The sequence below is a fragment of the Moschus berezovskii genome, chromosome 11 (assembly GCF_049115385.1).
Source record: "Moschus berezovskii isolate FMDL1 chromosome 11, NW_MosBer_1.0, whole genome shotgun sequence".
NCBI classification, from domain to species: Eukaryota; Metazoa; Chordata; class Mammalia; order Artiodactyla; family Moschidae; genus Moschus; species Moschus berezovskii.
In genome coordinates, this window is record NC_142470.1 from 98,244,719 (window position 1) to 98,259,897 (window position 15,179).

General features: G+C 46.0%; 1 protein-coding gene across 1 annotated transcript in view; it reads right to left on the bottom strand.

Moving 5' to 3' along the window:
* Positions 1–15,179, bottom strand: part of SLC4A5 (solute carrier family 4 member 5) — a 77,554-nt gene that overhangs the window by 37,265 nt on the left and 25,110 nt on the right. Inside the window, exons 2-5 of the mRNA XM_088841578.1 lie at positions 6,428–6,588; positions 5,408–5,563; positions 4,617–4,712; positions 2,194–2,249 (exon numbers count right to left, since the gene is read on the bottom strand). Of these exons, the coding sequence (XP_088697704.1) occupies positions 2,194–2,249; positions 4,617–4,712; positions 5,408–5,563; positions 6,428–6,588 (469 nt within the window). The remainder of the gene's footprint in view (positions 1–2,193; positions 2,250–4,616; positions 4,713–5,407; positions 5,564–6,427; positions 6,589–15,179) is intronic.

Genomic DNA, 15,179 nt, shown 5'->3' on the forward strand with positions numbered 1-15,179 from the left:
CACCCACTCCCCACCTGATGGGAGTCTCTCCTGTGAGCACAGCAGCTCAGCGAAGATAGGTTCCTCTGTCCCTGGAGAGGGGTCAGCTGTAGGCAGGGGCATGGCCAACAGGTCTTGCCCCTTTGGGCCCACAGCCATTTCCTGATTTGACTCATGGAGTGCGTGATACAGACTGGGCTGGGGCCCTACCAACACTCCAGAAAGCTCTATGAGTAAGGGCTACACCCTTATAATCTCTTAAAACCACTCAGAAACATAAAACTGTCTATAACCACCCAGGCATCAACACCAAGGACCCTAATGCAGTGAGAAGAAGCAACAGCAGGTGTTAATGGGAAGGCCAGAATCCCCAGGACTCAAAAGGTCCCTTTGTCCCAAGCTTTGTCAGCTGATTCATAAGCAAGTTCTTCAGGATGGAGGGCTGAGCATGCCAGGGCAGCCACTGTGCCCCTGCCAGTTCCATGTGCCTGGGCACCAGGCAGGGAGAAGCTCTAGGGGACTGGAGGAGAAGTCGGTGGTAGGAGCGTCCTGGAGAACAAGGTTCTAAAACCACACTGATCTGGGTTAGCCCAAGTAGCACATGTGTAACCAGGAGCAGAGAGGAGCAAAATCAGGGCCTGTGGTCCCAGTAAGGAGGCGAGGGTGGTAGTACCCCAGCAATGGACCATGACAGCGTTCTGGCTGGGTGATGGTCTGGACGTGGGCCTGTCTAACCAGGGTCCTGCTGACCCCACTGCCTAAAACCAGGGGACTCTAACCCAGCTCTGCCAAGTCTCTGCACATAGCCACACTGTCTGAATCCATCTCTGCCCACTGGGAACTCACTGGAACTCAGGGCCAATGTGGAGTGGTAAAAAAAAATGATGCACCTAAAGAAACCCACTGTTGTACAAACTGTTGTCCCCACAACAAGCCAGCTGCTGCTACAAACACTGAGAAGCAGCATCCTACAACCAGTTAGAGAACTGGACGCTGGTGCCTGGTGTTGGGCTCCAGTCCCTCAGTGAAAGGCAGCTCTGCTTGGGGAAAGTAGGGGATAGTATTCTTGGTATCACTGAGGCAGTGAAAAAATAGGTTGTGAAAAACTTCCACTAGTCACTGCTTTCTTGTCATGGCTCAACTGTCTGCCCATGACCATAGTTAAGCGGGGTTCTTCTCTAAATAATATTCCAGGGTACTCGTTCCTAAGTCAGTCCCAAATTAAGGGCTCTAGAGTCAGACTATCTGGATCAAATCATGGTCATGCCACCTTTCAGCTGCATGAACTTGGGCATGTTATTTAACTGCTTTTTTTGCTCTCATCTGTAGAGGGAAGATGACATAGTACCTTCATGATGCACAAGAAATGCCCCGCACAGTGTAGTGCATAAAATCTGTGGACCTCAAATGTTGGTTGATGCTGTTATTGTTGTTTAATTATTTTGGCCACCAAAAGGCCATCCAGACACTGACTTCACTGACTTGAGGGAATGCTTTTGTTTTGGCTACTCCCAAACTTGGGGCTGCCTTGAAACCCTGGAAGTCACCCGAGCTCTTGAGAAGTTGGTACCAAATTTCAGATGCACTTCCTCACCTTCCTTTCCACGCCTGGGGGCACAGGCAAGGGGACCTTGAGACCTTTTGCCCCTGAAATGTGAGTGTTTGGAATTGAGGGCAGCCTCCTGTGCGCTTCCCTCAGGGGCATAGTCATGGGGCTCCTGGGTTGTTTGCAGGCTTCTGACCTTATCAAGGTTTCAGCCAAGCTGGTGAGAAACAAGAATTGACTTTATCCAGCACCAGCCAAGGAGAAGATACTCTATTGCTCAGTCCAGCTGATTCACTATCATTACTGTTTCCATAGGGAGGCCCTACTGCTTCTCTATCCACCCAAGTCCCCACTTCATCATTCAAAGTGCTCGTGGATGGGTCACAGAGGAGACAAACTCTGGCAGTCTCTTCACAATAAATCCCCACTTCTAGTACAGCTGACACCTCATCTGATCACATTTCTCTGTCCCTAGGGCCTACCTAGCACACAGCGCAAGTGAAGGATTGTCAGTCACCATGGCTGCCCAGAGCCCCACCTGGATCCTTCCTGGGGAACCCCACTTTTTCATGGGACTAGGGTTTTGCCCATAGGGTTCCCCACCCCTAAAACCAAAAACTTCTTTCTGCCCTGGCCCTCCGCTGCAGCCAAGGGCAGGGGTTTTCTACCTGGTCTGTATTTGGGGTGAGAGAAATATCATTCATGCTTCTGCTCTGGGCGTGACCTAGGAGAAAAGGAAAAGGAGGTCCATCAGGGGAAGACAGGTTCTCGCAGATCCCTTTCTCTTGGTCTCTACACAGACTTTTAGCATCTTCACAACCAAAGCAAACTCCCCTATTATCCTGCAGCCCCTTTCAGCTAGCATCCTCTCTCTTTTCTTCCTTTCAATGGCCGCTTTCTTAAAAGAGTTGCTGGACCCCAGGTTCTACTGCTTCCTTCTCACTCCTCAATACGCTACTCCCTGGTCCCAGCCCACTGCCCTGCCTTCTTAGAGACTAAGATATCTGCCCTGCACAGGTCCTGCAGGTGGGGAGGAACACAGACACCCTACTGGGTGAGGAGCCAGGCGTCACTAAGCTTCGACTCTGTTGGAGAGAGAAGAGCAGTTTCACGTCTGTCTGCCATGACCCGTGTGAGTCTTCAGAGAAGGCTGGGGATTTGGGCTGGCAGAGGGGAGGTAGGTGGGGCTCCCCATGGCCGACAGTTCCTTGCTGCATGAAGGCAGGAGAAGGTCAGCTCTCATTTCCCATCAGCAGCCAAATCCAGTGAGCCCCCTCAGGCTTTCAGTGGTCTGTGGAGTCCCTGGACTGCCAGACGCTGCTTTCCTTTATTTCCATCCAGGATCCTCTCAGGCTGGGCTTTTCTCAGGGCCTTGCTTTGCACTCAAACCCTTCAGAGCCCTGAGCCCCTCCTCCTTGGTCAATCCCATCCACTTCTGTTTCTTCCCCACCCACACTTGTGCCGGGGTGCCCAAGTTGTGTCTCCAGCCCAGATCTCTCCCCTAAGCTCCAGATTTCTCTGAGCAGCCCTGTCTGGCACTTCAGACTCCACACACTAGGACACAAAACTCATTGTCTTCCATCAAATCACTCCCTCTGTGGACCCTACATCGCCCAATGCCCTGCCCCACGTGTCCGCGGGCAGTCAGAGCAGAGCTTGGAGCCAGCTTCAGTTCTCCTCTCTCCCTCATCTCCCGCTCCCCAGCACTCGCTGAGTCCCAGCAGCGTCCTCCTCTTCCCATTCCCGCTCTCACCGCCTGAGCGCGGCCCTCATCTCTCGCTCCCAGTCATTCAGTCCCTTCTAGCTTAATTCTGACCATGATGCCCGCATCAGACTTCTCAGGAGAACTCATCATTACCCTCAGAAGAAAGGCCGGGACCTTTTGCAAGACACATAGGCCCCCTTCGATCTGGACCCTCTTTCCTTTATATCCTACATCCCCGGGGAACTGAATCGCTGCATTTCCCCGAATATGCGGTGCCCTTCACAGCGCCTTCCCTTCGCCTGCTGTTTCCTTTGCTCTAAAGACCATGCTACTGGAAGACTTCTATTTATTCTCCAGGACTCAAGCAAGCGTCTCCTCCTCTGTGAGCCTTCCCAGGTTTCGTCTTGTGGTGGGGGGGTGTGTGCACACAAAGCTGTAAACACTCATTCATGCCTTTTATCCAGGTTCCCACCATGGCAGCGTTGGCACAGGGTGACTTCATACACAGTGAATAAATGAGCAGAAGGCTCATGCCGAAGCCATTCACCACCTCTGACTGCCAGCACTGCTCTGCAGAATAACCAAGGCCAGGGAGACTAAGCACACCCTGGGGTCACTGAGAACAGACAGAAGAGACCGCGGCACAGCCAGCTGTAGCTGTGCTCACATCGTCATTGCTGTCCCAAAGCATTCCCCTGGCCTGGTCAGCGGCGCAGCCCTGGCCTGTGCTTGTTCACATCTTGTCATTTTAGTGAAAGTGTTTAAAGGAAAATACTCCTTCACACTGTTTTTTATTTTCACTTCCCAAATTTCCTCTTTTTTTTTTTTTGCCTCACAGTTCACCCGTCTGTTCATCCCTGACAGACTGCCTGACAGAGCGTGGTCTGTGACGTGCCCCTCACAGGCCCCTGTGGGGGCTGCGGCTCCACCAGTGTTTCACTGTCGGGGCCCGAGACTGTCAGGCAGGATGAGAACATTCCCCGACTGTCCTGGAGGAAAAGCTGGGCTATAAGACAGATCTAACCTGCTTTAAATTCTGTTTCTAGGAAGACTTCTCTCCAAAAATGGGATTAGTGATCAGTTTGGTGAAAACAAAGCCATAGACCAAGTTAAGGAAGCCCAGCACGTAGGACTGGGTATTGATTATGACAGGACTTGATTTAGAGTTGCATTTTTTGGAATGATTATTTAGAAAATTTTGGTAGTAAGTTAGACTATGAGGGCAGCCCAGGGTTTAAGGTGAGTGTTAGATTTCTTCTGATGCCTGAGAATTCTAGACAGACCCTGGTCTTTACCTCCTCTGCTATGAAAGTGTGAAAATTGCCTTCAGAGTGCCCCCAGCCAGAACAAAGGGGCTGCGCCGCGGCGGAGAAAGAAGACACTCACACAGACGGCCGTAATCCGCACTCTGCCGCACCCTCAGGTCCTCAGTGGAGCGGTGGAGGCTCGGGCCGGCCGCGGGGCTCCGCGCTGGGCTGCGACCTGGGAGGCACCGAAGGGGTTTAACTCCAGCAGACTTGCTGGAGTGACGCACATTAGCACAGTCCTCGCTTACCCTCACTTCACCTGAATAATGCTAGGCTACAAGACAGATCTCTTCCCCTTCGAGGAAGAAAGGGTAGGTTGGTTGTTTTGGATTTTGTTCTTGTTTTTCAGAATCTCTTGGAGCAAGTGGATAGTGTGGATGTGATTACAGAAAATACCTGTACTGCTGAAAGTGGGATAGCTGCACAATTGATTAAATAGGCATCAGGTGTGGTGGATGACAGAGGTTCACTCCTGATTCCACAACATACTGACCATTTGGCCTGAGGCAAGTAATATAACCTCTCCATGCCTCAGCCTCCCGCTCTGGGGATGATGAGAGCAACAGCTGGTCATGGGCCTCTCGTGAGGATGACGTGAGTTTACACCTAGGGAGCCCTCATGCCTGGAGCAGGGTAAGTGCTGCGTATGTACCTGCTGCAGGCTAAACATTTTCCATTTTAAAATAATTGATCTAAAGAGATTCCTCAAGTCTCTTCAGCTAGCAGCATTATCAATTTTGTACTGATTCCTGCACTTATCTGACAGGTCCAGCGAGGCTAGAGTCTGGGCATCTCAACTCTGGGATATCAAGAGTGGAGGGTTGGAGATTTGAGATGCATGCAAAGAACAAGCGCTATGGTCCAACTCACTGCTGGTGGAGGAGACCGCCTTTCCAATATCAGCCAAGGAGCGGTGGATGGGCTTTGTGGTTTGGTGGCGGTGTTTCCTCAGGAGGACGTAGCTGACCCTCTCGCGGAGCTCTGGGCGAAGGAGGCCATCCTCAATCTGCTTCTCAATGACATCATCTAAGTGGGAAACAAACACGCCTTGTCCACGGGAGACAGAATGACCAGGGGTGTGGGGGTCTTCAGTTTCACCTGCTATTTGTGGGATTAAAAGTGAACTAAAGGAGGCAGGGAATGTAGAAATAGTCCCAACCTTTGCCACAAGCTGAAAATTTGAACCAGCATGAACCTTCAGGCTCCTTATGTATAAAAGTGTGTGTGCATGTCTCTGGGAGTTTGTGCATGTGTGTGCATGGGGGTGCATGGTATGTGCATGTGGGCGCAAGTGTGCAGACGTACATGGATATAGGATTCTCTGCTCTTTCTATCAATTATATTGTGGAAAGTAAATGAAATTGTAACCATGAAAGACCCTAAGAGGCACAAGGTACTATGCTAAGTGGTTTTAGTACTAGTGTGAATTCTTTTTAGAAACGTATTTGGGGCAGCATACTTCTGATAAAACTGAATGTGCTAAAACAAAATTCACAAGGATTTTCAGGGATGGTAAGGCAAGCTACTCCCTTCCTTTGTCACTCCATCAAACGAGAGTTAATTTCCTGAAGATGAGTGATGATCCATTTACCCTGATAAGAAGCAGGTTGCCATGGCATTGGGTGTCTCCAACCAGGCTCAGAAGTGCTCTCCCTTTTGTTCCATTGCTGAATGGCATTTCAGAAGCTGATCTTGCCCTCTCTATAGGCATCTGAAACTAGGAGCAACTGTGACGCTGCTTTGGGCGCATCAGACCCAAAACCTGGTCTCCGCAGAATTAGGCAGGCATCAGAGGTGGGCATGCCACATAGACAAAGGGTGGGCAAGAGACAGGGCAGGGGAAGGGGGATGTTGCCCTGGTTTGCGGGGCCACAGCAGTCCTTGCCTCACCTATGATCTGTGGTAAGGAGCCACCGTCCAAATCCAGCAGCACGGTTCCTGTCTGCAGGCAGGTGCGGAGCTCAAAGAGGCTGTGCAAGGACAGAGTGGACACGTGGGGCTTGCTCCAGCGTTCACCTCCTTCCTCTACCTTTTCTTCAAACTTTATCCACCTGGAGAGGTAAGGATGGGGCTCAGCATGGCCTTTGCCCTCAGGAGGAGCCCCCAGCTGGGCCTCTTCGGGAGGATGATGGCTTGCAGGTCATGCTTTGCACATTGTGGGGGCATTGACCCTCTACTCACAGGCAGAGGGTCTCCTGGGGACTCATCCCTCACTCCTCCTGATGTGGCCATGCTCAGGGCATGCTCAGGGCAAAGTGGCAGCAGAGAATGACCATAAATGGGTGTGAAGACTATTCATTTTTTTCCTTTTATTTTCTAATTGGAGGATAATTGCTTTATTGGATATGTTGCAAAATTGGATTTCGTGATGGTGGCACAGCTCTGCACATTTGCTAAAAATCATTTAATTAATACACTTAAAACAAGGGAACTTTACGGTATCCTACAATAATAGAGCTCTTTAAAAAACAAACCATCCACTGGATCCTAGTTACCTGTTTACTGGTCACATGGGTGTTCAGTGCCTGCCTTATGAGGGTATGGTTTGCTGGGAGAGGGGATCATTTCCCCACAGTTCTATTGTAGGGCCTGAGGTTTCCATGAATCACACTCGGATTTTGGTTCTGAAAGTTCAGGGTAAAATCCAAATGCAATTTATGGGAGGAAAGAAATTAAACCAAAGATGTGTAAGAATTTGTCCTTTCTAGAAGCCTCGGGATCATAGGCTTAGGGGGTGGGTGATGTGGGAAGGCCTTGGGCCACTGGCAGAGGCAGCACTGGCCTGTAACTCTTCTGCAGAGGGCAGCACTGGACAGCCTGTAGAGCCACAAGCTGGAGACCTGCTAGCTCAGTTTTATTAAATGTTGACCTCAAATTACTGAGTAGCTTCAAACTATTCCAGTTAAAATCTTATGGGAATATTTTTGGGCTGTGACTAACTCTAAAGTTCCTCTGGAAAAGTAAATATCAGAGAATAGATGGGGAAAGTCTAAAAAAGAAGAATGGGGATGGGACATGACTTTAGCAGATATAAAAACTTACTGAAAACCTTGAGTAATTAAAGCATTATAATTCTAGCCCAGATATAGACAAAGAGATCTAGAAAACAACACCCCAGAAACAGACCTGAGCCCCCATGGGGGTCTGGGTTTTGATGGGGGAGTTGTTTAAAAGTCCACTAGGGACTACCCTGGTGGTCCCGTGGTTAACAGCACACCTTCCAATGCAGGGGACAAGGGTTCAATCCCTAGTCAGGGAATTCAGATCCCATGTGCCAATGGGCAACTAAACCCATGCACCACAACCACGCACTGGATTTAGAGAAGCCTGTGTAAAATGAAGAGGCCCCGTGCTGCAATGAAGACCCAGCACAGCCAAGAAACAAATACAATGATTAAAATTAAAAGATGATCAACCTAAGTATAAAAAAAATGAAGTCCCTACTTCTTACCAAATACTACTAAATCCTATATGGATTAAAGGCTAAACAAAAAATTAATCTATAATGGAATATTGTTGAGCCTTAAAAAAAAAAGGAAATCTTGACACCTGCTGTGGCATGGATGAAACGTGAAGACATTATGCTAAGCAAAATAAGCCAGTCACAAAAGGACAAATACTGTAAGATTCCACTTATGTGAGGGTCATGGAGTAGTCAGATTCATAGAGACAGGTGGTTGCTAGGGGCTGAGGAGAGGCGGGTGGAGGAATTGCTGTTTAAGGGCCATAGAGTTTCAGTGTTGCCGGGTGGAGCCGTTCAGGAGGCAGATGGTAGTGATGGTTCTTTAACAGTGTGAATGTACTTAATGCCACTGAACTGTACCCTTCAAGATGGCTCAGTGGTAAAGTCTATGCTATATCTATTTGCCACAGTTAAATAAATAGCAATGTGAAAATCTATGAACACAAATATAAATATACTAGAAGAGAATATAGGGGAATATTATATTCTTACTATAATATTATATGATATATATTATAATTCTTATTATAATATTATATTGTTATATCCTTGGTTGGGGAGAAAGACTTCCTAAACAGTATGTAAACCATAAAGGAAAAGAAATGGGCACTTTGTTATATAAAAATATACTAAAACCTGTGCATAACACAATAAGACATAAATGAGGCTCAGAGAAATGCAATACACTCAGAAAATATTTGCAACAAACAGGACATCAAAGGATTTTTTTTTTTCTGGCTGCACCACATGGCATATGGGATCTAGTTCCCTGACCAGGGATTGAACCCACACCCCTGCATTGGAAGTATAAGTCTTAACCACTGAACTGGCAGGGAAATTCACGAAGCTTCTTCACAACAATAGGAAGAACTCAAGTTACCCAACTGAAAAGTGAACAATTCTGAAGAGAAATGAAGATGGCCAATAAACTTCTGAAAAGATGTTCAACTTTCCTACTAATCAAGAACCCTTAAAGAATGTTGTTGTGGGCTTCCCCGCTGACCCAGTGGTAAGGAACCTATCTGCCAATGCAGAGACACATGTTTGATCCCTGATCCCAGAAGATTCCACACACCAAGGAGCAACTAGCCTGAGTGCCATAGCTATTGAGCCTGTGCTCTAGAGCCCAGGAACTGCAGCTCCTGAGCTCACCTACTGCAACTGCTGAAACATGCAAGCCCCTCAGCCCATGCTCAGCAACAAGGGAAGCCACTGCAACGACAAGCCCAAGCATCACAGCTAGAGAGTAGCCCCGCTCACAGCAACTAGAGAAAAGTCTGCACAGTAACAAAGACCCAGCACAACCAAAAATGAATGAACTTAAAATGAACATTGTTGCAAGTGAAACAACATCCTTTGCCTCTCATACTGGCAGAAATTTAAAAGACTGACAACTCCCTGTGTCGGTGGAAACATGGGGAGGTGGGCGCTCATATACTGAATGTGTGTGCATAGTATGTGTGTATAGATACAGTGTGCATATTTATATCATGTGTGTTTGTATATATATATCATGTGTGTGTGTATATAGATAGATACGTATAGTGTAGCCACACAGCCTTCTTGAGGTGAGGAATTGGGGAGCCGCTTTTGTCTTTCAACCCAGTAGTTCCAGTTCTAGGAAGTTATCACAGGAGTGTCAGTGCACATCTGCACACAGTGATGTGGATACTAGGAGACGCTCACTTCCGCTTTGTCCATTAGGGTGAACAGTTGGAAACCACCAGTGTTCAGTAAGGACTTTGTTACATCAATTCCATACGTCCATGCCACGGAATACCCCTCAGAGATAAGAAGTATGAGGGTGAACGGTGCTCACTGACAGGATGGGCAATATCGTCCCACTTTATAGCAAGAAGGAAAACACATGCATGTGTGCATGGGGGTCTTTACACATGTGTCTGAACAAATGTGGCAGCAATTTCGGATGGATGCCTATCAGGTGGTTAAATGATTACTTCTGAAGGGAGGTAGGAGGTTGTTGGGGGCAAGATTTAAGACATTTTCACTCTATTGTGTTAATTAGTATTAATTAATTAATTAGTTAATTAGTATTAAGAGTGCAGCCTATGGAGCAAGACAACTAGTTTGAATCCCAGCTTCACATTCACCAGCGATGGACTTTTCTTCTCTAGTGGCTCAGATGGTAAAGCATCCACCTGAAAGGCAGGAGACCTGGGTTCGATCCTTGGGTGGTGAAGATCCCCTGAAAAAGGGAGTGGCTACTCACTCCAGTATTCTTGCCTGAAGAATTCCATGGACAGAGGAGCCTGGTGGGCTACAGTCCATGAGGTTGCAAAGAGTCACACACAATGAGTAACTAACACTTTCACTTTCAGTATAGTAAGAGTGAAGCCTGTGGAACAAGACAACCAGGATTTGAATCCCAGCTTCACATTTACTAGTTATGGACTTTGAATGTTACTCAATCTCTTACCACCTTTGTTTTCTTCAGGAATAACAATAGTTTATAGCAATTAGAGAAGTGCCTGGCACATAATGCAGGTTCTGTTAGTGTTAGCTATGTAAATGTAAAAGGAAAGAACATTGCTTTTGTAAACTTAGAGACGATAAGCAAATAAGAAAGTAAAGGCATTCAAGCCTCTCCCAACCAGATGACATTATGGCTGATATTATGATGACCTACATATTAGATCTCTGTGTGCACGAACACGCACATGCACACACATTTTATATTAATGACAGTATAAGGACGTGGCATCTAATGGATATCCTTTCACATCTATGAAATGAAAGTCACTCAGTCACGTCTGACTTTTTGCAACCCCATGGACTGTAACCTCACAGGCTCCTCTATCCATGGAATTCTCCAGGCAAGAAAATTGGAGTGGGTTGCCATGCTTTTCTCCCACCCAGGGATCAAACCCTGGTCTCCCACATTGCAGGCAGATTTTTTACTATCTGAGCCACCAGGGAAGCCCATGTGCAGCGCTAAAGAACCATATTACCTGTTAGACATTTTATGTCCATAAATATTCATATCATTTTAAAGGCTCTTTAGCACACCATTGAGCCTGGTGGGCTGCCATCTATGGGGTCGCACAGAGTCGGACACGACTGAAGTGACTTAGCAGCAGCAGCAGCAGCACACCATTGTATGAGCAGACCAACATTTATTAGAATAATCCTAATTTGGTAGACATTTATATGATTTATAATTACTCTGTATTGTAAATAAGGTTGGTTTGAATATCCTTGGCCCCTGTCTGCACATTTTTACGTGTATGACATACTTTGTCAAACTTTCTCCAGAAAGCCATGCCAATTCTTGTTTCCATTAGCATACAGGAGACCTCACATTTCTCTGAAGTCTTTCAAACGCTAATATTGTCATTCCTTTTCAACTTTGTTCATTTAGTAATTGAAAAATTATATCATATTTCCATTCTTTTGACTACATGTGAGGTTAAATATCTTTTCCTTTGTCAGATTTCCTCTTCACACAATTGTGTGAGTACTTTGCTGTATTAATGTTTAACATCCTGATTCAATACATTCATTTGAGAATAGTTAACTGGGAGCCTGGAAGGACTTGGGGGCTTAGAGGGACACAGGATGAAGAGGATTTTTTTTCTAATATACATGTGTTTATTGACTGTATAAGCTGGCATAAACTCAACATTCAAAAAATTAAGATCCAGTCCCGTCATTTCATGGCAAATAGATGGGGTAACAATGGAAACAGTGACAGACTTTATTTTCTTGGGCTCCGAAATCACTGCAGATGGTGACTGCAGCTGCGAAATTAAAAGATGCTTGCTCTTTGGAAGAAAAGCTATGACAAACCTAGACAGCATATTAAAAAGCAGAGACATTACTTTGCCAACGAAGGTCCATCTAGTCAAGGCTATGGTTTTTCCAGTAGCCCTGTATGGATGTGAGAGTTGGACTATAAAGAAAGCTGAATGCCATAGAATTGATGCTTTTGAGCTGTGATGTTGGAGAAGACTCTTGAGAGTCCACTGGACAGCAAGGAGATCCAATATTCATTGGAAGGACTGATGCTGAAGCTGAAATTCCAATACTTTGGCCACCTGAGGCAAAGAATTGACTCATTGGAAAAGACCCTGATGCTGGGAAAGACTGAAGGCAGGAGGAGAAGGGGATGACAGAGGATGAGATGGTTGGATGGCATCACTAACTCGATGGACATGAGTTTCAGCAATCTCTGGGAGTTGGTGATGGACAGGGAAACCTAGTGTGCTGCAGTCCATGGGGTCGCAAAGAGTCGGACATGACTGAGCAACTGAACTAAACTAATATGCTGTGTGCTTTGCTCTGTTTAGTCAAACAGCTGTGTCTGACTCTTTGCGACCCCATAGACTGTAGCCTGCCAGGCTCCTCTGTCCATGCTGATTTTCCAGGCAAGAATGCTGGAGTGGATTGCCATGCCCTCCTCCAGGGGATCTTCCCAACCCAGGGATCAAACCCAGATCTCTGCATTGCAGGTAGATTCTTTATAGTCTGAGCCACCAGGGAAGTTATATATATATAAACTTTTCCTATTCTTTTCCATTATAGTTTATTATAGGACATTGAATAAAGTTCCCTGTGCTATTAACAGGACCTTGTTGTTTATCCACTGTATATATGATAGCTTGCAACTGCTAACTATTTCAAACTCGGAAGGATGGGAAGGTTTGATTAGAGGAGTCCTGGGAGGTGAAGACCGAAAACATGGGGCTGGAGCAGAGACTCAGGGACTTGCCGTGGAGACTCACAAAGGTATAGCGGACATCTTTAATTGGGAAATATGTTTGGGAGAACATAATTTAAATTATGCTAGATCCAAGTCTCTATGATATCCCTCCAAAGTTTTTCTAAAAGTTGTATTAACATAAGGGTTTACAAGGAAGAAATCAAAGGACAGGTCCAAATGTTTTGGTCAGGAGATGGTTACTCTTCTCCCTGAGAGTCTTTCTCCTATTTAATCACTCAAATTGCCCATTTTTATCTCAAAAATTACCTTCATTTAAAAAAAAAAGCTCTATACACAGACAAGGTCTCAATCAACCTGAGCACAGTCTGTAGAAAAGCAAGTTATCTATTTCCAGGTTCAGGACAGTGGCAGAACTAGACTCCTGCTACCAGCATCCCTTGAGAACTTGATTTTTAAAAAGTCCAGGATACTCAACAGCTTCACTATGGATATGTCTTCAGTTGTCCTTGCAACTACTTTGGGAATCCAGATATTGAAATAGTAAGCCCAAGACCTGAACTTGATTTTGTGTTTTTAATGACTACAGCTAGAAATCAAGCTCCTTTTCACCTTGAGTAGAACATAGAAACATGGGGAGAACCCAAGGTCTGTAGCTTGGTTTTCAACTTTGACTGTTTATTAGAACTGCCTAAAGAGACTGATGCTAAAGCTGAAACTCCAATACTTTGGCCACATCATGCGAAGAGTTGGAAAAGACTCTGGAAGTATAGAATGACCAAGTTGGAAAAGGGCCTTCGGAGATCCACTCCACCTCTCCAACTGTTGTCCTCAGAGCCATTCTAAGGGAAGAGGCCATATCCCCTCTTATGCAGAAAGAATGGAACTCATGTGTACAGAGCTGTTTACCAGCACTGGGACCTCAGACAAGTCCAACTATCTATGATGCTGGGAGGGTTGGGGGCAAGAGGAGAAGGGGACGACAGGGAATGAGATGGCTGGATGGCATCACCGACTCGATGGACATGAGTCTGAGTGAACTCTGGGAGTTGGTGATGGACAGGGCAGCCTGGTGTGCTGTGACTCATGGGGTCGCACAGAATCGGACATGACTGAGTGACCGAACTGAACTAAACTGAAAGAGATTTTTAAAAGTACTGCTGCCTGAATACACACCACCAGCAGGGCAGCCTGGCCATAGAAGCTCCTAGGTTGTTTGTGCCCTGTGGGAGCTCTACCCTACAGTTGTATAGAACTCTGTGGCTCAGGGATAGTTGGACTTGTCTGAGGTCCCAATGCTGGTAAACAGCTCTGTACACATGGGTGCCATTCTTTTTGTATAAGAGGGGATATGACCTCTTCCCTTAGAATGGCTCTGAGAATACCAGTTGGAGAGGTGGAGTGGATCTCTGAAGGCTCTTTTCCAACTTGGTCATTCTATACTTTCTTTTCTCTGATTTTTAAAGTAGAGTGCATACCTCTACACTAGCATATCTCAAATTCTAACGAGCATACAAGTACCTTGGGGATCCTGTTAGAACGCAGGTTCTAATTCAGCAAGTCTGGGAAGGGGCCCAAATTCTGCATTTCTTTTTAAAAATTTTTTTACTGAAGTATAGTTGATTTACAATGTTGTGTCAGTTTCAGGTATACAGCAAAGTGATTCAGTTATATATATTCTTTTTTAGATTATTTTCCTCCACAGGTTATTACAAGATATTGACTATAGTTCCCTGTGTTCTATATTAGGTTCTTGTTGTTTTCTATTTTACATACAGGCCTGGCATGCTGTGATTCATGGGGTCACAAAGAGTCGGACATGACTGAATGACTGAATTGAACTGAACTGAACTGTGTATCTGTTAATCCCAAAGTTCTAATTTATCCCCTACCCCCATCCCCGTTCCCCTTTGGTAACCATGCTTGTTTCCTATGTCTGTGAGTCTATTTCTGGCTTGTAAATAAGTTTATTTGTATAATTCTTTTAGATTCCACATATAAGTGATATCCACATATGCTATTTGTCATTCTGTCTGTCATACTAAGTCACTTAGTATGATAATCTCTAGGTCCATCCATGTTGCTGCAAATGGCATTATTTCATCCTTTTTATGACTGAGTAATATTCCACACTTTAAGACCTGCTATAAAAAGCAGAGACATTACTTTGCCAACCAAGGTCCGTCTAGTTAAGGCTATGGTTTTTCCCGTGGTCATGTATGGATGTGAGAGTTGGACTGTGAAGAAAGCTGAGCACCGAAGAATTGATGCTTTTGAACTGTGGTGCTGGAGAAGACTCTTGAGAGTCCCTTGGACTGCAAGGAGATCCAACCAGTCCATTCTAAGGGAGATCAATCCTGGGTGTTCATTGGAAGGACTGATGCTAAAGCTGAAACTGCAATACTTTGGCCACCTCATGCGACGAGTTGACTCACTGGAAAAGACTCTGATGCTGGGAAAGGTTGGGGGCGGGAGAAGAAGGGGACGACAGAGAATGAGAT